Source organism: Conger conger, chromosome 4 (assembly GCF_963514075.1).
Source record: "Conger conger chromosome 4, fConCon1.1, whole genome shotgun sequence".
Taxonomy (NCBI): domain Eukaryota; kingdom Metazoa; phylum Chordata; class Actinopteri; order Anguilliformes; family Congridae; genus Conger; species Conger conger.
In genome coordinates this window covers 41,434,725-41,457,591 of record NC_083763.1, presented here as the reverse complement: position 1 = coordinate 41,457,591, position 22,867 = coordinate 41,434,725, and the positions used below count along the sequence as shown (strand labels likewise).

General features: G+C 39.7%; 1 protein-coding gene across 3 annotated transcripts in view; it reads left to right on the top strand.

Moving 5' to 3' along the window:
- LOC133125843 (uncharacterized) overlaps positions 1-22,867 on the top strand; it is a 156,849-nt gene that overhangs the window by 10,130 nt on the left and 123,852 nt on the right. For 2 of the 3 annotated variants that reach the window (XR_009708466.1, XM_061237523.1), the window contains exon 1: positions 18,819-18,908. Coding sequence is in view for 1 of the 3 variants with exons in the window: in XM_061237524.1 (XP_061093508.1) it covers positions 18,787-18,908 (122 nt within the window). In the remaining 2 variants the exon portion in view is untranslated. Of the gene's footprint in view, positions 1-18,786; positions 18,909-22,867 lie in introns of those variants that run through there. The other variant, XM_061237524.1, reaches the window with a different exon arrangement.

Here is a 22,867-nt window from a genome sequence, read left to right as displayed (position 1 = left end):
CATGGTGTGATCAATGTTACGCCTGCCAAAGGAGGAAGTCCCCGGTACCCCATCACCATGCCCCTATGAGAACAGGCGGAGAGACCTTTCCAACGTGTCGCAGCCGACATACTAGAGTTGCCAGTCACGTCTACAGGCAACCGGTATGTTTTGGTTGTTGAAGACTATTTCACAAAGTTTGTGAATCTGTATGCCATCCCTGACCAAAAAGCCACCACAGTCGCGGAGTGTCTCTTTAAGGACTACATCCTGGAACACGGGGTAATGGAAACACTGCACACAGACATGGGTAGGCAGTTTGAATCGGACGTGGTGAGACATTTGTGCGGGATGTTGGGTGTGAAGAAAACGCACACCACACCATACAATCCAAAATCTGATGGCATGGTAGAGAGATTTAATAGGACACTTATTGATCAGTTGGCAAAGACTCTCCTGTCTTGTGAGGGGGAGTGGGACTCTTTTCTATTGCAGGTCGCGTTTGCGTACAACACCAGTGTCCATTCAAGCACAGGGTTCAAACCTTACTTCCTCACGCACGGCAGGGAGGCTCGGACACCTGTGGATGTTGTTCTGGGTCCGTTGGTGCAGGCCTTCGCTAGTTCTCAAGTGCTTGGACACAGCGTTTGGTAAAACGAGGGACAACAACCTTGTGGCGAGCAAAAGACAAAAGACCTACTATGACACCAGGCTGAGGCATAACCCTTATGAGGTCGGGGATCTTGTGTGGTTGAACGACCCCACGGAGAGCCGCCGGAAACTGGCTCCCCACTGGAAGGGGCCTTACTTGGTACAATGAAGAATGGACAGGGACGACGAGGTAGGGGTCACATATGAGATTAGTAGCCCGTTTGGGGATGAGGCCCCTCTCCAAACCGTTCATTATGACAGGCTGCGGCGCTACGACCTACCTGTGGCCTCCTTTGGCAGGCCCAACGAGGTCTCTTTTCACCCTTTCCCCACCTGCAGCATTGCAGGGGAATGCTGCCTCCCCTGGTAGCCCCGCAGGCTCATTTGTTTCTGAAACGGGCATGGACTGTGTTCTTGAACCGGATACTGGTTCTTTTGATTTCCCTGAGCACGCACTTGCCCCACTTAGGCTCTCCAGGGCTGGGAGGTCAGTGCAACGTCCACGGAGAATCCGCCCCTTTCTCACCCCCTACTCGACCCAGCTCCTGGTCCAAGCGATGGTTCTGTCCCGCCTGGACCACTGCAATTCCCTCTTGGCTGGCCTCCCAGCGTCTGCCATCAGACCCCTCCAACTCATCCAGAATGCAGCAGCTCGTCTGGTCTTCAACCTTCCCAAATACTCACACGTCACCCCCCTGCTTACTTCCCTCCACTGGCTGCCTGTCATGGCTCGCATCAAATTCAAAACATTGGTGCTAGCCTTCCAAGCAGTTAAAGGGTCTTCCCCAGCTTATCTGCAAAAAATCATCAGACCCTACACCCCTGCCAGACCTCTTCGTTCAGCCTCCACAGGCCGCTTGGCACCTCCCCCTCTCAGAACCTCCACCTCACGCTCACGACTACTGTCTGTTCTGGCTCCACGGTGGTGGAACGAACTCCCCGTTGAGGTCAGAACTATAGAATCCCTCCCCACCTTCAAGCGCAAGCTGAAGACACACCTCTTCAAACAGCACCTCTCCCCATCCCTCCCTACCTCCCTGTGAACCTTAATTGTTGTCTCTGTGACTTGTGTATCAGTATTTTAGTTGGCTAGGTAAGCAGTGTTTGGATAGTTAACTTTGGTGACTTTTGCTCTGTTTGTTTGTTTGTTCAAAAAAAAAAAAAAAAAAAAAAAAAAAAAAATGGCCCTTGTCCTTATCTTTGTTGTACAGGTAGCAGTTGAAATTGTACTTACCTCTAGGGTCTTTCAGCGAACTTATCCCTGGTTATGGGTATGCACTTTGTTGTACGTCGCTCTGGATAAGAGCGTCTGCCAAATGCCAATAATGTAAATGTAATGTCCAGTACGCTTTGGGGACTATGTGATGGGCTGACACGTATACGTGCTCATGTGTTTCTGGTTCCCTATGTTCGTAAGGGGGTAGCGTGTGACTGTGGTGACCTGCTGTCATGCACGTCTGTTGGGTACTGTTTGCTCCGGTGTTACTTTTGTGTATGTTCAGGGTAACGCAGACAAGAGTCTGACATGTTTGTTACTTGAGTGCCTGTCACAGGGCCTATTTATGTGTGTTACCTTGTAGTTGCATGTAGTTACCTTGTAGTTGCACACTTTTTCACGTGTGTTTTCTGTTTACATACATACGTTACCTTTGTTTTTTTGTTTTGCTGTTCTGTGGAATTTTATTTTTGTGCATAGAAATGGGGACATTTCTTTTAGTAAGGGGGGACGTATGTAGGCGCAGGATTTGGCTGTGTTGTATTGGGGATGCCTGGAGTGAGTGAGCGCAGGCTTGTGACGTCAGATGGGAGCGATGTTTTCTTTGTTCTGGTCTCATGTCTAATAAACGGAGTTGGTTGCTTGGCACTCCAAGAGTATACGTTCCGGAGTTTTTGTACCTATAAGAGAATATTTAGAAGCCCCTACACCTCGGACGCTACACTAGCTAGCAAACATATATTTAGCTAAGAGCAGCTATTGAAATGATCTTGCGATGGAGCTCCCCAAATCCTAACCTTAACTGTTAATAAATGAAAAAACAACAGACCTTTGATCGCAATGAAAAGAAGACTGACTTTCTTGTTTTTATCTTTGTATTTTTAACTTCGGGCAATGCTGGAAAAAAAAACTTAATATGCTGACGAACCCTACAGAAGTTTCACCACATTGCAGTGCCATGTACTTCCAATGGAGGGAAGAAGGGTGAAACTGACGGCAGGTGGTCTTTAAAAAAAATTCTACATCGAGGAGCAGCTGTTAGGTGGTTGGCATTTATATAGCGCCTTTATCCAAAGCACTGTACAATTGATGCTTCTCATTCACCCATTCACACACACCAATGGCAATTGGCTGCCATGCAAGGCACCAACCAGCTCGTCAGGTGGGGGGTTAGGTTTCTTGCTCAGGGACACTTGGACAGACCCAGGCAGGGCAGCCCTCTGACTGCCAGACAACCGCTCTTACCGCCTGACATAATGTTGCCCCTGCTCATTTTAAGACGTGATCCTGAACACCAGTACATACCAATATATTTAAATATCGAAAAAATTCACCCCCCGGCCCAATGATGTTACAAGATTTCCATTTAAAAATTTAACTTTTGAATGCAATTCACTTATGATTATCTGCTTATATCTGCTTATATAAGTACACAATCATTAAATAATTATATATGAAGTGTTTATAGACAAGATTATACAAGTTGAAAGCATTTTTAATCATGAAAGAACTGGTTTAAGCAGGTGTGTTTAATGTTGGGGCTGATTGGTGTATGTAACACACTATATTTACTGATTACAGACACCTTTATATCAGTGGTTACACTAATGCAGTATTCTGCATTATATACATTGACCAGCTCAAGCTATGTTTTGGCACAGCTCGGTAGCTGGTATGGCAAGCTGGTCACAGCTGGATTTTACACCAGGGACAGCTTTTGTCAGCTAAGTTGTAGAACAAACAATTGTTTACTTTAAAGTTAAATTAATGTTTGTACTGATGAACTAATTTTAACAACATTCACGTCTCTAAAGACTAACGTTTCCTGTTAATATGCGGCACACAAAACCATTAGCTAGCTATTTCAAATTTTGGTCTTTTGAATTTAGTTGAGCTCTTTCTGTGTCTGTTCGCTAGCATCACATCATTGGGAGAAAAAAAAATGTTTTGACACATGTAACACAGGCTACTATTTAGGCTACAAGCTTTTTAAACTTTAAAGCCCATGTTGTTCCTTTACACTTAATGATGCAAACCAACATGGCCCTATAACCTACTGTATAAACAGCCTGCTTTACTGTACTTACATTTTCTTCAGCCAACTTTTCTGTAATGATTTTGCATGTGCATTGTAAAGATATATTTTTTTAGTTACCATTCCCTTTTTATGGTTTGAAATCACAGAATCAGTCTCATGCTGATTAACAAGTCTAGTGTTTACGTAGGATAAGAAGGGACAATTACACAACCCCATTCTCCAACCACTGTGTATTAATATTGTAAAAACTATATTGATCCTACATTTCTATTGGTTATTTTAAAGTTTGTCTTGGTAAGCCTACATTGCAAGATTTAAGTCTTTGTCAGTGAGGTTACCGTACCAGCAGAAGGAGCGGTATCCCCACTGAATTGCAATAGCCTAAAAAAAACATATGACGTGAAGTCAACGTGTGAACCCCAAATGTCCATTTTCCACTCAGTTCAGTTTAGTAAGCAATATCATTCATGTGAATTTATGGTTCAATCGCACATTATAAGGGGCACCACACCCACTGATAATAAAGTTAGCATAATCCAGGCCATTTTACACCTGTGCTACATGCCTTGATGTTGTGCACTTCTCACTTCACCTAACAAAAATGCTAACATTCAATAGCCACGCCCAGTGCGCCATGCGGAAAGCTGATTCCAGAAAATAGGACGCCTAGTGTTACCATTTGTCACTGTTCGCCAGCAACACACCACTGTTCTGTTCTGGTGCCTTCACTTTCCCTGTAGCCACTTGTGTAGCTCCCTGTGGTGGCTTTGCCAGGAAATGAGGGAGTGACTTCATCTTTTGCATGTCTGCTCAAGTTCATGGAGGAGACTGAAGTATGGGACAACTGCTGTTGTGAATGGAAATTCCAAAGTGGGAACAAAAATGTAAAAAACAAAACTGAAGACTTAATGGATGGAAACCAATGCTGACTAATCAATTCTGTTTCAGTGATTATTACGGTCTTCAGTATTGCTGTAAACACTTTTGTGTAGCCTCACAGTAAAACCTGATGCATACAGTAGTTACTTGAAATGTTTTAAAAAAAAGGAGACTGTACACGGTGCACGGACACATGCATTTTCCTTTATTTCACCTGTAATTTAGCCCTAGCAAAGTAGGAAATCAGCATGCAGATGTCTAGCAATCACCATAAAATGAGTTTTCATGCTATATTGTAGATGGCAACACTCCTGAAAGACTGATCATTGCATTTCTAAGACTGAGATGAGCAGCCTTGAGAAAATAATAGCTGTTACAAGGGGTTCCAAATCCTCTGTCAATAGGACTGACATGAATCTCAAAGCCAGAACACTCAAGAATCCAGCTCTGTGGAAGGTTTATATTTGTGAGGTCTTGGTTTGCTGGTTGAGCTCCTTTGTATTTGTATAGAGTTCCTTTGGCTTTGATTTTCTATCTACATAACCTCTCAGCGCTATCTTTTGGTGCTGAATGTGTACCACAGTGCGAGTGGTGAGTCCTTGAATCCAGGTTATTTCAGACAGGGGCTAGAGCAAGAAAAAATATCCTGATGCTGAATCCCAACTTGAATCTGGAAGTTTGAAAGATTTGTTAATGAGCTGATATTACAGATCCATCAACGTGTTAAGAAACCACATGTGACTCCCAGTTTTCCACCCTTGCGCCCTAGTGGCCATTTTGTCTGAACATCCAAAGCTCTTGCACCCTGAGGAGGAGGGGTGCTAGAATTCTTTTGGCCAATATACAGTGCATCCGGAAAGTATTCACAGCGCTTCACTTTTCCCACATTTTGTTATGTTACAGCCTTATTCCAAAATGGAATAAATTCTTTTTTTTCCTCAAAATTCTACACACAACACCCCATAATGACAACATGAAAGAAGTTTTTGAAATTTTTGCAAATTCATTAAAAATAAAAAACTAAGAAATCACATGTACATAAGTATTCACAGCCTTTGCTCAATACTTTGTTGATGCACCTTTGGCAGCAATTACAGCCTCAAGTGTTTTTGAATATGGTGCCACAAGCTTGGCACACCTATCTTTGGGCAGTTTCGCCCATTCCTCTTTGCAGCACCTCTCAATCAGGTTGGATGGGGAGCGTCGGTGCACAGCCATTTTCAGATCTCTCCAGAGATGTTCAATCGGATTCAAGTCTGGGCTCTGGCTGGGCCACTCAAGGACATTCACAGAGTTGTCCTGAAGCCACTCCTTTGATATCTTGGCTGTGTGCTTAGGGTCGTCGTCCTGCTGAAAGATGAACGGTCGCCCCAGTCTGAGGTCAAGAGCGCTCTGGAGCAGGTTCAGAGATGGTTGTCCTTCTGGAAGGTTCTCCTCTCTCCACAGAGGAACGCTGGAGCTCTGACAGAGTGACCATTGGGTTCCTGGTCACCTCCCTGACTAAGGCCCTTCTCCCCCGATTGCTCAGTTTAGACGGGCGGCCAGCTCTAGGAAGAGTCCTGGTGGTTCCGAACTTCTTCCATTTACGGATGATGGAGGCCACTGTGCTCATTGGGACCCTCAAAGCAGCAGAAATTTTTCAGTACCCTTCCCCAGATTTGTGCCTCGAGACAATCCTGTCTCGGTGGTCTACAGACAATTCCTTTGACTTCATGCTTGGTTTGTGCTCCAACATGCACTGTCAACTGTGGGACCTTAAATAGACAGGTGTGTGCCTTTCCAAATCATGTCCAATCAACTGAATTTACCACAGGTGGACTCCAATTAAGCTGTAGAAACATCTCAAGGTTAATCAGTGGAAACAGGATGCACCTGAGCTCAATTTTGAGCTTCATGGCAAAGGCTGTGAATACTTATGTACATGTGATTTCTTAGGTTTTTATTTTTAATAAATTTGCAAAAATTTCCAAAAAACGTATTTGTCATTATGGGGTGTTGTGTGTAGAATTTTGAGGAAAAAAATAATTTATTCAATTTAGGAATAAGGCTGTAACATAACAAAATGTGGGAAAAGTGATGCGCTGTGAATACTTTCCGGATGCATTGTATTTCACCATAATTATCCATCGATTATCCCGTTGTGTGAATCATATGTCAATCTTCTACCTCAATATTATAGTTGGCCTTTGGTTAAGACCAATGTAGAAACAGTACTGTTTTTCAGTTATTCCCTGAAAATGTTAATGAACATGTAAGCATTTAAAGGTTCAAGAAAGAGAAGATGAGAGCAATGAGTAGATAAGTCTTGCTTAAAACATGTTTATACAAGTCATAAGTGTAGTGCCACTACATATTACTCTTGACAGTTGTTTGCCGGTTCCATTAATTCTAACAATCCAATTGGACACTTAAAATTCTCTTGTTGAGTTTGTCAGTCACAGCTGAGATCACTGAACTGTATAATGTTTGTGTTTAATTGAATGTATTCAGTGAAATAGTGAATAAATGGGCTATTGCAATATAATTATGTTAAAATGCAATTAGAAGGCCTGCCTTGTATTAATGCTCTTTAATAAGACTAATGTGCTGTGAACAATAGGTGAGAAAGCTCTCTATGAACAAAGGACTTTAATGTATTATAATTACAATATTTAAACAGAAAAGTCTGAGAATAAAATGCTGAAATTGTACATTACATTCTTGTGGCTGTTAAAAAAAAGCACACTGGGGTGTAACTGGCTGCCAACCCCCTTCCTAGTCTCAAGTCTCTGCTCATTTGAAGTTGCATGCAGAATAACTGAGGCCATTCAAGGGAGAAAAGAGGTTTAGTATTAATCACTGGATTGGGTGTGTTGTGTTTTCTAGTTACAGTGGCATCAGTCCAAATCTGTTTATGGTTTTCATTATATGCCTGGAAGTACCGCTGCATACAAATTATGGGGAACTTCAGTAATATAAAATCCACTAATGTGCCATTAACTGCTCCAGCTTATTTTTGCAGAGCACTGTCACTGACAGTGGCCAGCCCTACGCACACTCAGTAGCCATTAATAGAGAAAGAGGGATGCAGAGGTCATACTGATACAGAGGGAAATTAAATGAGAGCTTCTAAAAGCAAAGTGAGCATTATCAATGATATGATAACAGCTCCTTCAGGAGATATCAATATCTTACCATTTTCCTCCCCCCCTTTAATTTCAGTGTTCTGTTTCTTTCTTTCACTCTCTTGAATTTTATTCACCACATTGTATACAAGCAAACAAGAATCCACTGTTGAAAAGAAGTAACCTTACTGAATGAATGTTCTCTTTTTCCAAACCATTGAACAACAAATGGGATTAATTTCTGATTGAAGTTAAAAGTGTTGGATCAACTGTTTACAATTATCCATTGTTCACTTAGAATTTCACTGGAGGAATTATCATTGTTGTCCGTTTCGGCATTGTATACTTCTACAAAAGTACTGGAATGTTACTATCAACATTTTGTATAGGCTCTCTGGCACACGATGAGCCCACGTATAGTCGTAAATGTAATGTAGTTGCAGAGAAAATGTGTGTAAGAAAATTCTGTATGACTTCAGCTCATCAAAGAACTACAGGCATATTATTGAAGTGACAACAATAAAGCATTTTAGCTAATGACATTACATTTCAAATGGTGTATATTTTGTTAGGCTTGCATAACACAACACAGCATTTTTTCGCCTGTGTAATGAAATTGCAGCATTTTCAATACACATGCTGAGCACTGTTATGCTTCGGTAAAAGCAGTTCTTCAGACTTCATGCCAAAAAAGGTTGACGTTTTACACCAAAAAATGTACTATGTCTAAATAGAGGACTTCCTTTGGAGAACTTTCAAGGAATCTCTTGTCTGTGAATGTTTTTGAGGGAGACAGTGGAAACACTGATAGAGGGAATTTTCAGTGACGTGACCCCATTATTTATCATTTTCATTGAAATTGTGGAATGTGTTTGATTTGTTGACGGGGGTTGGGTATTTGACAAAAACTTCAATCAGTGGACAATTTGGCAAACATAAGAATGACTTGTTTATCTCCCGATCAGCTCGATTTGAGCAACCATAGTCTGCACGGAAATTAACCATTATAAATCTGGATTGTTGCTGTATTTATAATCGGTATAGCTGAGATTTGGTGAAAAAACACATGCAGTTGTATGGACACGTTGTCCTCCAGCATGGCGGAGACTCAAGGTTACATGATTTGTGACGTGTATTAAGAATGTAGAATGTGCTTTATTTATTGAAGTTTAATGTAAAAGCAAACTTCGTCAAGGTTCTGCCTCTTACCATTCCCTGTTTTAAGCCAGCGAACAGACTACAGACTACAAACCCCAAAAACCGCTTGACATGACAGAGCTTGACCCAACTATGCCATGTGTAAAGTGGAGCACCCACTATACAACAAGGCCAATATCCCACTCGTCTGAGACAATGTGACGAAATACACTATGCACTGTGGCCATCTGGCTTTACTTGAGATTGGACCTGTTGGTGCTGGTTGCCTGATTGGCTGCTATGGAATGTGTAACCAGGAAATTGCCATTGCAAATATTAACCACAGAGGAGCAGTTAAATCCAGAAACCCACCAGAATGTGTAACCTTAAGCAGCGTGGACTTAATTAGAATTACAATCCACCTGATAAGCATAGCCTATTAAGCAGCAGCAATAGAACTAACCCAGCAATCCACCAGATGCTTATGAAGCAGCGAGGCAGCATATATTTCAGGAAGCTTTACGGTACATGGATCATGGAAGCAGAATCTCATTAGCCCAGAGAATTACCTTTAAAGAATTACCTTGCTCACTGAGTGTAGGTCTATATATTGAACATAAGAGGCAGTGTACGCTGAGACTATACTGAGCAGCAGATGTATCAGCACCTTACCTTTTCAAGATCAGGGAGAGTGTACAGCTTGGTCAGAGCTCACGCAGCCTTGCTAAAAAACCAGACCATTGGTCGCAAAGTAGAATGACCTCTTGGAAGCCCAAAGGTTTCATGCGTCATACTCACAGATTGTTCAAAAATGCATATGAACGCTGATTAGTTCTTAATTCTTTTGGCTGTTCAGGTCAAAATCAGGCCCCAATCTTGACGGAGATGAAACTCAAGCCATGCTATTGTACGGAAAGGATGCAACTGTATTTTGTTTAAAAGGAAACTTGCACAAGTGATCCATATTCGGGATGATGGCTACGTTAGCACTGTTGGAGTTTGCTGGATATGGTACCACGATGGGACCAAACAATGGTTGTGCTCTGCTTCACCTCCAACTACTGCTCAATTCACATTCAAATTTTTAGTCTTACTTGCTTTCTGTCATTATGTTCTTTATGTTTACTATGAATTATATATATATTTTTTATCTTCCCCTTCATGGAAAATCATATAATTTAATGTTTCATTGTGCAGGCTTTATTAGAAAGCAAGTAAATCCAAGCATTATTACAAATTGTATTTATCTGCAAATACTGTCCTGCAGTTATCCAAGATGATTCAATGCTAGATTCACTAATCAAAAGAGTGACTCAACGTAGTTCACGTTTATTAAATGCATTAAGGCCGAATTTAAATAATATAGTAAAAAAATACCTTGGATTGGTGTATACAGCTAGCGAGCGGGGTATCATTCATCCCACTCTGCTCGCATGAGCTTATAGTTTATTAGTAGGCTATCTGTGCTCATTTGTTTGTGTTGTTATACAGTAGTAGTGCCATTGCCATTGCTGACAATGTGAACAATGCCAGGAAACCAAGTCATTGAGTCATTTGCATGTCCCTTTAAGGTTATTTTTAAAGTTAATGTTTGTAGTGCTGAGCTAATGGTAACAACATCCATGTTTCTATAACTTTTCCCTTAGGCCGCACACAAAACCATTAGCTAGGTATTTGGATATATATAAAATCCCTTGTTTTCACGTAGGTAACGTATAGGATACTGTTTAGGCTACACGCTTTTTAAACGTTAAAGCCCAGGTTGTTAAACATGTCCCTCTATAGTCATGGCAAAGACTAGTATCTTCTTTCTGTATGAAAAACATTTGTTCTAATGTGTATATATTTTTTAGTAAATCAGTAGCAAACTAAATGACAGAGGATGGGAAATCAAAGAGAGAGCTGCATGTTTTAGGACTACAAACATACCTTGTGTCGTTACTCTTCTTCTTAGGAAAAAAATCTGTTGTCTAAAATGTCTCAAAGGTATTCAAAACAACATTGATGCACTTTAAAGTTTAAATTGTTTAAAAATACAAAAAATCTCTGAGGTAGAATATCCATTCACTTCATCAGTATTTCAGTGAATATGAACCGTAATACTAAACATGCTCACTCATGTACAGTATTTCCACATTTTTAAGGTTCACTGAATGCATTCAAAATTCCTTTCGACCACAAAAATCTTGCTGCAATATGCAAATAAACTTGAGTATAATTCAAAGACAGACTTTGCCATCTCGATGCAGCTATTTCTCATTAAAAAATGCTGTCTGTGTCAGCTAACATTTCCGTTTCTCTGTTTACAACTTTGCTATCAGCTGGGCAAAATCGGGTGCGTCGAAATCCCCCATCAAATCTTGGGAGGTACATGGCTTCAAGGTATCTAGTCCGCTTGGAATACCACCCGCTGCAAGCTCAACAATCTCCCCCAGTATGCTCTGTTCCTCCTCAGTCAAATCTTTAGGCTGCCGTCTCCCTCCAGTTAGCTTCAACTGCCTCCAACAAGCAGCTTCTAACGGTTTGGTATGGCTGACAAGGTCAGTCCACTTTTTTATATAAGTTACTGACCTTTGATTGCCAGCTACACCATTGACAGCATTTGTAATGCATTGCCATCTTATTTTTAATGTCACGAGTGAGGACATCCAAATATTTAAGTTTTGTCCAGCCATCTCGATTATGGTTTTAAGCTCCTCCTGGGATTTTTACATTTATTTTAAATTTATTTATTTTTAGTTTGTTTCAAACAATCGCCTCAACTGAGGCACGTAGCCTTAATTCGGGTAACAAATTGCTTAGTGCTGTAGTGTTTTCCAATGAAGGTGAAATATGAATTGTGCCTTGCAAATTAGCAGTTTTAATTCAATAGTAAGGGATAGGAATAAGACATTATAAGAGAACCATGATTATACATTTTGCTACAACTGACAGTTCTATAGCTACAAAGCAAAAAGACAATACAAAACCAAAATGAGGCAGGCAGATGAGAATGGTAGCCGAATAACGGATTGCCTACATGAACACGCTTGCGACCTTTGTTTGTTGCTTGCAATTGCCATTTATATGTGAAACGCACCAAAAAGAGCCCAAAATATGTATGAGACATGCCCCAAACATTTTAAAGCATGAATGGTGGCACTTTGGAGTGAGCTTTCTACCTGAGTCAGACTGCATTCTCCGGTCAGGGTTAGAACTCAATTGTACTCAATTGTATGTATAGCGTTTTAATGATCATGTCAATGAATACATTTTTAGCTTCTAAAATAGTGAAGTAGCTAAATTGAAATAAACCTGTTTATTGTTACATTAGGCTGACTATACTGTAGTGTGGGTGACAGATAGACGTTACTAGATAGCAAGATATGGGGCAGTTTTGTTCCGATGTAACTTATTTTGAAACTTACCGATAATCCATACCCAGTATGGCCAGTATGTTGAATGAGGTGCACTCTGTCACAGATTGTCATGAGAGTTAGTGGTCCGGGAGAGTGTGGTCCCTGGTCACCCAAGTGTTTGTGATGTTATTTGAGTGATTTTTATATGCATTATTTTATTTATGTAACAAACTGTGACAGATGTGTTGTTTAAGAGCATAGTGCATAGTGTTTAAAGGGTGAGCGTGACAGCAACGCGGATAGTGGTTCTGATACGAAAGGGCAGGCGGTTCAGCCAAAAGTGTTCCTTGTAAAATTGTTCACGTATTGATTGATATAGATGGTCTTAGTTTTTCATTGATGTTAAGATTAACCAGATAAAGATTGAATAGAGATTTACATGCATAACAGAGTGCAGAACTGTATTAGGTGAAAGTCTTGGTTTCAATTTACTGCAAATCGCGATGTAATACGGGGGGCTGTTTAAACGACACCACTTACTTGTTACTTTGTTTTAAAATAATCTCAGGATCTGGGTGTCAGTTCGTTCTTCGTTGTCGCACTCGTGCCATAAAGAGGAACGACAATGATGCCCCCCAGCAAGCTTTCATAGTACAGCCCGTTGCATTAAATGGAATGATTACCAATTTTTCGTGCCCCACTCAATTCACTTTATATTAAAAAATAAACATACGTTGACAAATAGGAGTGACTGCTTCCTTCTTGTCACCAAATGTTGTCACACCTTAGCAATGTGCTTGTGCCTGCATTCCATTTACATGAAAAAGATTTTGACAGAAAAAAAATCCCCCCCCCCCCCATGTTTAAATTAAATTTGAATTAGACAAATTAATGTCTGCTAATCTTATCACAACAAATTAAGTGCTGTAGCATAGACTATAATGTGATGTGGTACGCTGAGATAATAATGAATTTAAGGAGAAAATCGAATTGACACAGCAAGAAATTGTAAATGACTGAGTATTAAAACAGGATGGAATGGAAGACAAAAAGCATGGCAAGAAATCTTGTAAACTATTAATTTGTCCTTCTTTTCGACTAAATTAACTCCAGACGAATGTGAGGAGAGATGATACAATGAAACCTACTTCCCACACCACAGAAAAGGGAGATTCTTTATCATGTAGGGTCCTTGCACAGGCCGCCAATTAACATAGCGATTTTACTCTCTACGAAACCGGGGTGCCAATTAATGTAGTAAAAAGTAATCAGTCTCATAAAATTACTGTTTTCAGAAATATCTAACAACAAATTTTGTATTTTTGATTAAACATATCGATAACCTGAAGGTTGGAAGTTCTTTGAAAGACTGCTTTAACTCGGCTCTCATGTCTATGTGATGCCAAAACAGACACCGGGTTTAATAAAATATATTTATTAAACAAACATACAAACACAGAACAGATATGAGGTTGAACTAAGGGAAGTTAGTAGGGCAGGAACGTGTGTGTGTGCGCGCGCAAGCGTGTGTGTTCCTTGGACAAGGGAAAGGTGGGAGTAGCTAGCTTGGGTAAGCCAGAGTTCTGGGTGTGTTAAAGAGTATTAGTGTCAGCTGTGAGAAGAGCAACTACTTGCGTAGTTTACTCCATATATGTGCGAAAGACGGCGAATCAATTCACGTACATATATAGCTAACAAAATACATTCAAATGATAAGACAGCAAATATAGAAACACAGATTCACAATATCAGTTAAGACTAAACACTGGCTATGCCCGAATGTTTGTTGTCTTACTGAGTCCAAACGCAATGCTGGATCCAAAAGATGTGCTGTCCTTGTAGGAGCCGCGATGGTGCTGTGAATGCTGTCCTAGAGAGGTGCGTGAAGCTGGGGTGTTCTCAGCTCTGTGTTGTCGTCTGGTCCGTTCGATTGCTGAAAAGATGTTCGCTGGTCCTTTTTCCGGGTGGAAAAGTTTGTTCCTGTGGTTTGCAGTTGTGAATTGATGCAGCGTTCCGCGTACACCAGCTTCCACTCGCTATAGGCCACTAACTTACCGTGAGGTAAACTAGGTGTGTCTGTAGCCCTGGTGGTGCGCTGTAGAGAATTCAGCCTGAACTGGTGGTCCAGGTCTTGTCTGATACTCCACTCATGAGACATGTGTGCCATAAATAACTCCAACAACCCAGGGAATGCCCGCAATCCAAACCACTAGGTTCTGACAGATGGTTCCGAGATGCATAGGGAAATCATTGAACTGCCTGACATTGTTTGGTGCTGTCAAATTCTTGATAGTGGCATGTATGTCTCTATCTACTAATTGCAGACTGCAGGGCTTAAATTTATCAGGCATGGTGCCGGATTTCTGGCATTTGGCCATTTTTTCCACTAAATAATATTTTTGCAAAAGAATAAACACCAAAAAAAAGAACACAACAACCACTCCCTGGCCAAGTCAAGATAATACATAACTTTGCTACTTTCTGACATTGAACAGCGGCATTTGCCCGTTTAAAATAACATTGCGCATTTTGACATTGAATCGTTATGAAATAATCGTAACTAAATAATATTAAATACCAGCATACCCCCCCACCCCGAACAATACATTTCAGACTCAGATTTTTTTTTCTTACTTTCAGCCCTGAGACTGTAATGGGCCCAAGTCATCACTTGTGCATAGTTGATGTTTTGTTGAGGTAATCCTGATTAGTTAATGCTTAAGTGGAGTTGAATATAAATTCCATAAAACACGTAAACAAAGTATGCTATGAATAGGGTGTACAAGTTTTAGCTTAGACATTTGTTTGTATATCCAACCTCTCTTTACATTACATTTACATATATTGGTGCATGGCGTAGCTGACTTCGGAAAGCGAGGCTCACAAGTCGGATCCAATCATAGACGTATAAAAATGGATAATTCCAGTCCTATGTGGCGCATACATAGCTCATGTAGTATATATAAAGAAAAGTAGGCTAATTAGCAACAAAACTATGGCATGTCTATTCATGTTTCTCCACCTGGACAGTCAGCTTTTCCTTGCCCATTTTTGAACAAAATAAACAACAAACAATAACGGTGAGTTCAAGTGAATCAAGTGAAGTGAGTTCAACCCAAACTGACTTAAAAAGCAAATGGAAAAAGTACATTAACATTTTTATTAGTATGAGTGATTTTCAGATTGTTCAGTTGATTATTTTGATCACTGATTTATCTGTGATATGATACACTGTAAATGGTAATCGCTATTATATTGTTGATAATATGCTTCGTCAGCCCATAGTTATTTTCTGGCAGAATGTCACCACACCAACATAGCCTCGTCAGGTTGCATTTTTTGCTGTGAGAATAATGTACATAAATCTGGCCCATGAATACACTGTAGGTACTGTATGTACACATGGGAACATGGGATAGTTAAGATTACACTGATTGTCTGGGTATGGTGCTGTCAATCGAATCTGTTATGTCAATTCCAATAACACTGAAACCTGCCATTGTTATTCGGGTTCAAAGGAGTGCAAACATTGTGTAAAAAACGTATGTTCACTGTCCTACAGCAGTGCAAATGGTGCTCGATTTGGCCATTTTTTGGCACCAAATAATATTCTTTGCAAAAAAATTAATGCATAAATAAAAGGGAACTCAACAACCACTCCCTGGTAGACGTCTTTGAATAGTGAATTTTGAGGAGGCAAGTTGCGAGTGTGTTGCTTGGTGGGGGAGATAGAGAGCACTTTGCGTCATAGACCTGTGATGGCTAAACGCGGAGGCTGATGCGAGCTGACAGTATTTAAGGTAATTAAGAAAAGCTTCAGTCACAGTTGCAATAAATAAACACCTTGTGAAATTAAGTGGGATCTGATGAATGTGAGAGCACGTGTCAGGGAAGGGTCACCTCGCAGTCACGAGATGTGCCTGTGAGCCCCCTCATTAACGCACAGCTTGCCTTCTCTGCCCACGCCTGGGCCCTTTCGGCAGTGCAAGACAGGAGCAAGTTGATAAGGCTCTGATGACCTACCAGAAGACAGACTACAAATCTCAAAGTGCACAGCAAACCTTTGCCTTTGTTTTAAGACTGCTTTTGCAGAAGGGTCTTGATGCTTTTCTTGTTGCAAGTGAAGATGGCACGACAGTGTTTTTACATTTTGTTTTACCAATGGCCTTGATGAATGCCCTGATGAGACTGCAGTTGGTTATTCTCTCTCTCTCTCTCTCTCTCTCTCTCTCTCTCTCTGAAAGTGTAACATGACTGATCTCCATCCATTTTTAATTCCTCCCACACAGAGAATTAACATTTGATCGCAGTGATCTCTGATCTACAAGATCAAATAGTATGTTTGTGGGAATTTCCTGATTAAGTTAGTGTAATTCCCCCAAAAACAAAAGCAACAGCTGAACCATGACTAATGAGGAACTGACAAGCTGTTATAGTACTGAATCTAAGGGAAATGCCTGTGATTTATGCAAGAGATATTACCTCAGACCACCACATATGCCCTTTGCTCTACAGCCCCCTCCTTATTAACTAGAAGTAATAATTGCACTACAGAGATCAAAGCCTTAATAACCTCTATTACATTACAACTCCTTAATGGATTGGTTTCTAATAGTGTGATCATGACCATATGCACCTCGTCTACATAAGGTGGAAGCTTTACATATATTTTGTGGATGCAAAGGCAGTTAGTAAATGCTAGAGCAAACACAAGCACAGATCAAAAAGAGGTACGTGCAAATATTTTTCACCATTTTAAGGCTACTAACAGAAGCAGTGCAGGTACACAGAGCATTAAGATGGTATTTACGTTTTTAATAAGTTCACGGTGTGGCAAATGTGTCACTGTGTACTGGCCAAAGAGGGTGGTTTACACAGTCCCTTTAAAGGTACAATTGGTAAGATTTTTTGTGTAAAAACATTGTTATAAATAAGCTCTCGGGTTTTATTGTGTTTTATGCTTTTGACAAATACTGTACAAAGATATGATGCCTCCTGGTTGAGGCTGTGGAAAAAAAGAATTTCAATGAATCAATTGTAAACCCCTTCCTATCATTGAAAAAGGCTCACCAATTTGTTAAATTCAGGTTTCAAAATATAAAGTTAATGCACCGACACCAAAATATTGTACAGCGGTACAATAATTCAAGCTCATTGGTTGAAAATGGGTTCTAATTGCCACAGCCAATGGCGTGGGGGGGTGTTCACAGAGAAGGGGGAGGGATAAACATTGTTGTGGTTTGAGGGTGTTAGTTGCTGCAATTCCACTCTCATAACTTCAATATCATGCACGTAGTCAGTTGTTTGCTCGACAGAAGTTGTACTGTAGCATATTGCACATGGATGGGGAGAACACCAATACTTAGCTGCATTACGGTTACTGGTCCAGAGCGGCGATACAAAATGTAGATAATAGCATTACTATGTACAAGTACTTTTGTAGAAGTATGGAAAAATGATAATTCTTCCAGATAAATTACAAGTGAACAATGGGCATTCTATAGAATTTTGTCCAAGGTCCCCCCACGCTTGTTTTGCCACCCATGTTACAAAGTGAGTCACAGGTTACACAGATGGAACCATGAGTTTTAATCCTTTCAAACAATATATCCTGTTATTCAATACTGATTGAAAATTGCACCATGGAAAAAGGAATGAATGCAAAAAAGCCCACTGGGCTAGTATGATAAATGGAAGTCATTTAAAAAAAAAAAATGATATATCATTTATCTTTATCACTTATTGTCAGTTATGCAACTCCCATTGATGACTGAATTTGTCTTGAAGTTGTGCTCCATGTCTCCATGGTAAACACATGGCAATTCCAATATATTTATTTATACAGACTTTTCCACCTGTGAAAGTCTGTATAAATGTAATGCATGAGAGAAACATGATCAGGGATAAGTAGGGGGGATAATTTTGTGGTTTGGGTGCATACATACCCAACACTGATAACGATTGACTATGAAGACAATTTCAATACTAACTGATGTTACTGACCATAATATTTGCACAGCAAATTAAACAGTGATAATGATTTTTTAAAGCACTTAGCTATTTATGGTTGATTAATTGTTCATTACAGACTGCCAATGCCTGTTGTAATTACTTAATTTTTGCAGATACTGTGGTTAATTTCTCCCTGTTTACAGCACTTCAGAGTAATTTCCCCTCAGATCGTATCTCCCCCACACCTTGCGTGAACAAGAACCTTAATGACTGGACAAAAACAAATCACATCAATTGCTGTTAGATGTGACAAAATAATAAATCGACAAAATTATAACCAGGCTCTCTGTGCAAGATCGACACCCAAGTATATGTGTGCGTGCATGCATTTTCTTTGTCTGTTTTGTTTAGAAAAAATGCCCCATCAAATTTCTCATCAAATTTATGTTCATTTGACATGCCACTCATGTTCACGTTAATCTTCTTCTCCAGATATGTCTGAATGCTTCATATGCAGAGATGGAGAACGAATGGACCAAGATGCTCTGCAGAATTTCTGTGACTGCAAGAACCTATTGGCTCATCATCGTTGTCTCCTCACCTGGATTAAGGAGGTAAAACGCTGTCACTATGCTATGTTAGTCAGCACTTTGATAAATACACACATCTACAGTGGGCTCAAAAATTATTGGCACCCCTGACAGAAAATGAACAAACAATACTCAAAATTTCTAAACAATATATTTATAGACAAACTCGAAATACCAACATGTGATAAATACTGTGCTATATTAATGTTTCAATGGAACCAACAAAAATCATTTACTGATTTAATTAAAAATCAATTTCCTCCAAATCAATGTTTCACAATTATTATTGTAAGATTATTGTAAATAACACCTACCAAAATTAAACCAGGTATTAAATTCCACTTATTTAAGTTTATCTATGTGTTAAGGAACTGTATTGAGTGATTACATCACTTCCTGTTTCACTAGGGTATAAAAATGAGGTAACACACATGCAATATCCCTTTGTCATCCAACACCATGAAGAAAACAAAAGAATTGGCAGTTCAAAAGAGGCAGATGGTCGTAGACCTTCATAAACGTGGTAATGGCTACAAGAAAATTCACAAACAATTGAATATACCACTGAGCACTGTCAGAGCAATTATAAAAAAGTTAAAAAGATATGGAACTTTTGAAAATCTCATGGGTCGAGGACGCAACTGCATCTTGCCCCCCAGGATACTGAGGAGAATGGTGAGAGAAGCAACAAAATCCCCAAGGATCACAGTGAAAGAATTGCAGGCCTTGGTAGCATCTTGGGGTCACCAGGTTTCAAAAAGCACCATCAGACGCCACCTCCATAACCACAGCCTCATTGGAAGGGTTGCCAGAAGAAAGCCTTTTCTGACCACAAGACACAGAAGAAAGCGCTTGGAGTTTGCCATTGCCATTTGTCATTTACATTATGACTGGAACAAGGTTCTCTGGTCAGATGAGACCAAAATTGAACATTTTGGTCAGATACAGCATTGGTATGTTTGGAACAGAGATGCATACAAGGAGAAGCACTTCATACCCACAGTGAAATATGGTGGTAGCACTGGTTCGGATTGATAGCATAATGAATTCCAGCCAGTATCAGGCAATTTTGGCTGAAAATCTCTCTCTTCCCTCTGCCAGAAGTCTGGGACTTGGTCGTAGGTGGACTTTCCAACAAGACAATGACCCAAAACACACCTCAAGATCCACACAGAAATGGTTCCGTGACAACAAAATCAACGTTCTGCAATGGCCATCTCAGTCACCAGACCTCAATCCAATCGAAAACCTGTGGGCTGAGTTGAAGAGGTCAGTTGATAAGCACAAACCCAAGAACGTGAAGGATCTTGAAAGGATATGCAAAGAGGAATGGTCCAAAATCCCTCCAAATGTGTTCCTTAATCTTGTCAAAAATTACAGGAAGAGCTGTTATCCTTGCCAGAGGTGGTTGCACTAAGTACAAGGTGAAGGGTGCCAATAATTCTGAAACCTTGATTTTGTTGAAATTTATTTTTTATTAAATGATTGTTATGATTTTGGTTGTTTCGATTGAAACATTAATAAAGTACAGTATTTGGCACATGTTGGTGTATTACCTTTCTCTATAATTATATTATTATTTTTTTTTAAGCCTTGTTTGTGCATTGCTGGTGAGGGGTGCCAATAATTCTTGAGCCCACTGTATGTTGTATACAGTATGTACTGTATGTATGTATGCATATGTGTATATACTGTATGTGCCCAACAGTCGGGGACCATTGTTTCTAAAAATGTTTTATAAAGCAAATTAGACTAGATTGTAGAAACACAACTGTTCCAGTTTCTTCTTTAATTAAATCCATGATGCCCAGCCACAAAGGATACCAGTAAGCCACTATTTATGCTACTCATTACTGTGAACTGAAGTAAAATCTGTTTCTTCGCTAATACTAAGTTTGGAATTAGATTACCCAGACAAGACAATTTAGGGTCCGTGAACAAGTCGGGATTGATGTTAAGCAAAGCATTTAAGTGTGTAATTTGTTCATTTCTTCTGAAATGGAAAGAACAGCAGATGGATTTGATTGTGAGGCTTAGGGCCATATTTTCCAGAATCAACTTCTAGAAATTGGGTGTGCCCCTTGTTCAAGGACCCTCAATTGGCTAATTCCAAACTCACTATTAGGGAAGGAACAGATTTTACTTCAGTTCACAGTAATGAGTAGCATAAACAGTGGCTTTCTGGTAACCTGTGTGGCTGGGCATCATGGAGTTTAATGGAGCCGTGTGAAGTTGATTAGTGGTGCATGGGCAGGTGGAAAATAGGGCTGGATTATGTTCACTATGTTATCAGTGAGTGTGGTGCACGTTGATTCATTCATATAGAATCAAATGAACTATTTTATTGCCATTAAGATCTGTGCATATTGAGCAGGTTGGATTGGTAATTTCTGTAGTCTTTATGATTACAATGGACGATGAGGATAAGGCAGATGTTTCTCCCAAAAAGTTATTTTGTGGCAGGTTCAGACTTGATTTATAATGAATCATCCATAAATAAGAGGAATCTGTTTGGAAATCCATCCAACTTATTTTCTTCTGTCAGAATGTCAATAAAACATCACCTAAACATTTATTATGGGCTAGTTTGAATTCCCTGTTAAACCTGTAGCTCAATACTTTAAATGCATTATTATATAACTGAGAAATACTGACACATTTTTCAAGTATTTCTTAAGTTTTAAACAAAGTAATCCAGGGAAGATCATAACACAGGCTATCAAGCCATTCATTACATTACATTACATTATTGGCATTTGGCAGATGCTCTTATCCAGAGCAACATACAGTTGATTAGACTAAGCAGGAGACAATCCTCCCCTGGAGCAATGCAGGGTTAAGGGCCTTGCTCAAGGGCCCAACGGCTGTGCAGATCTTATTGTGGCTACACCGGGATAAGAACCACCGACCTTGCGTGTCCCAGTCATTTACTTTAACCACTACGCTACAGGCCGCCCATATTCGCAGCAGTGAATGACTCGGTATGACCTGTTGCTCAAACAAATGAAAAAAATAATCCACATTATTTCATATGAACAGTATGGCTTGGGGAGTCCGGAGATAGTTGGGACACTTTTTACTCACTTGTGACTCACTCGATTTCAACACGTCATATACAAGTTATTTAACCGTTTAAGTCTCAGGTAATAGTACGTACATTTATCCTCTTGGAATAATATAAGAAAAAATTATAAACTCACAAAGACAACCTGTCATTTGTATAAATATTGTAGGCACCAAATAAGTTTTTAATTTGCATAAATTCAAAATATCTGTTACATCAAAGAGTAACACCCTGACTGTTTCAATTAAAGAAAATGCCCAGATGTGTGTTTTTTTTCCAGGTTTTTCACCAACCTTTCATGGCAATTTAGCGAGGAAGATATGTTTGGAGACAGCTAATGCTCTAAATGCAGCTTGCATATACAGTACTGGCATAAATTGTTTAGTTCCGTCAACTGCAAGATAGACTGCTCAGTGATGTTGGTAGTAACCACATCATGGTAGATGTAATGATCGTTGCTTGTTTAAAACAAATGGTAATTATGGCTTCACATATACATTCATATTACATTCATTACATATTACTTATTATGGCAAAAGAAAATAGCAAAATATCATATTAATTGTGAATTATAAATGCAGTCTATCCAGAATGTATGCCTGTAAATGCTACTGTAGCTATCATTTTAACTACTGTGACGTGAGTAAATGAAAAGATTGTTCATGTTGTGTTACACCATTTTTCTCATTACAGATGGGTGAAAGAAAAAGAACCAAATACTGTACTCATGCTAGCACAGGCTACTATGAAAATAGCCACAAACAATTAAAAACAGAAATAAATACAATAATTAGAGTGATAAAGAAGAAGAAAAACAGTGAACAATATATACGATGTAACCATATGTAAGCATTTTTCTGCTTGTGGAATTTAGCAATATCAAAGACAAAGACATTACTGAAACTTGTGCCTAATACCT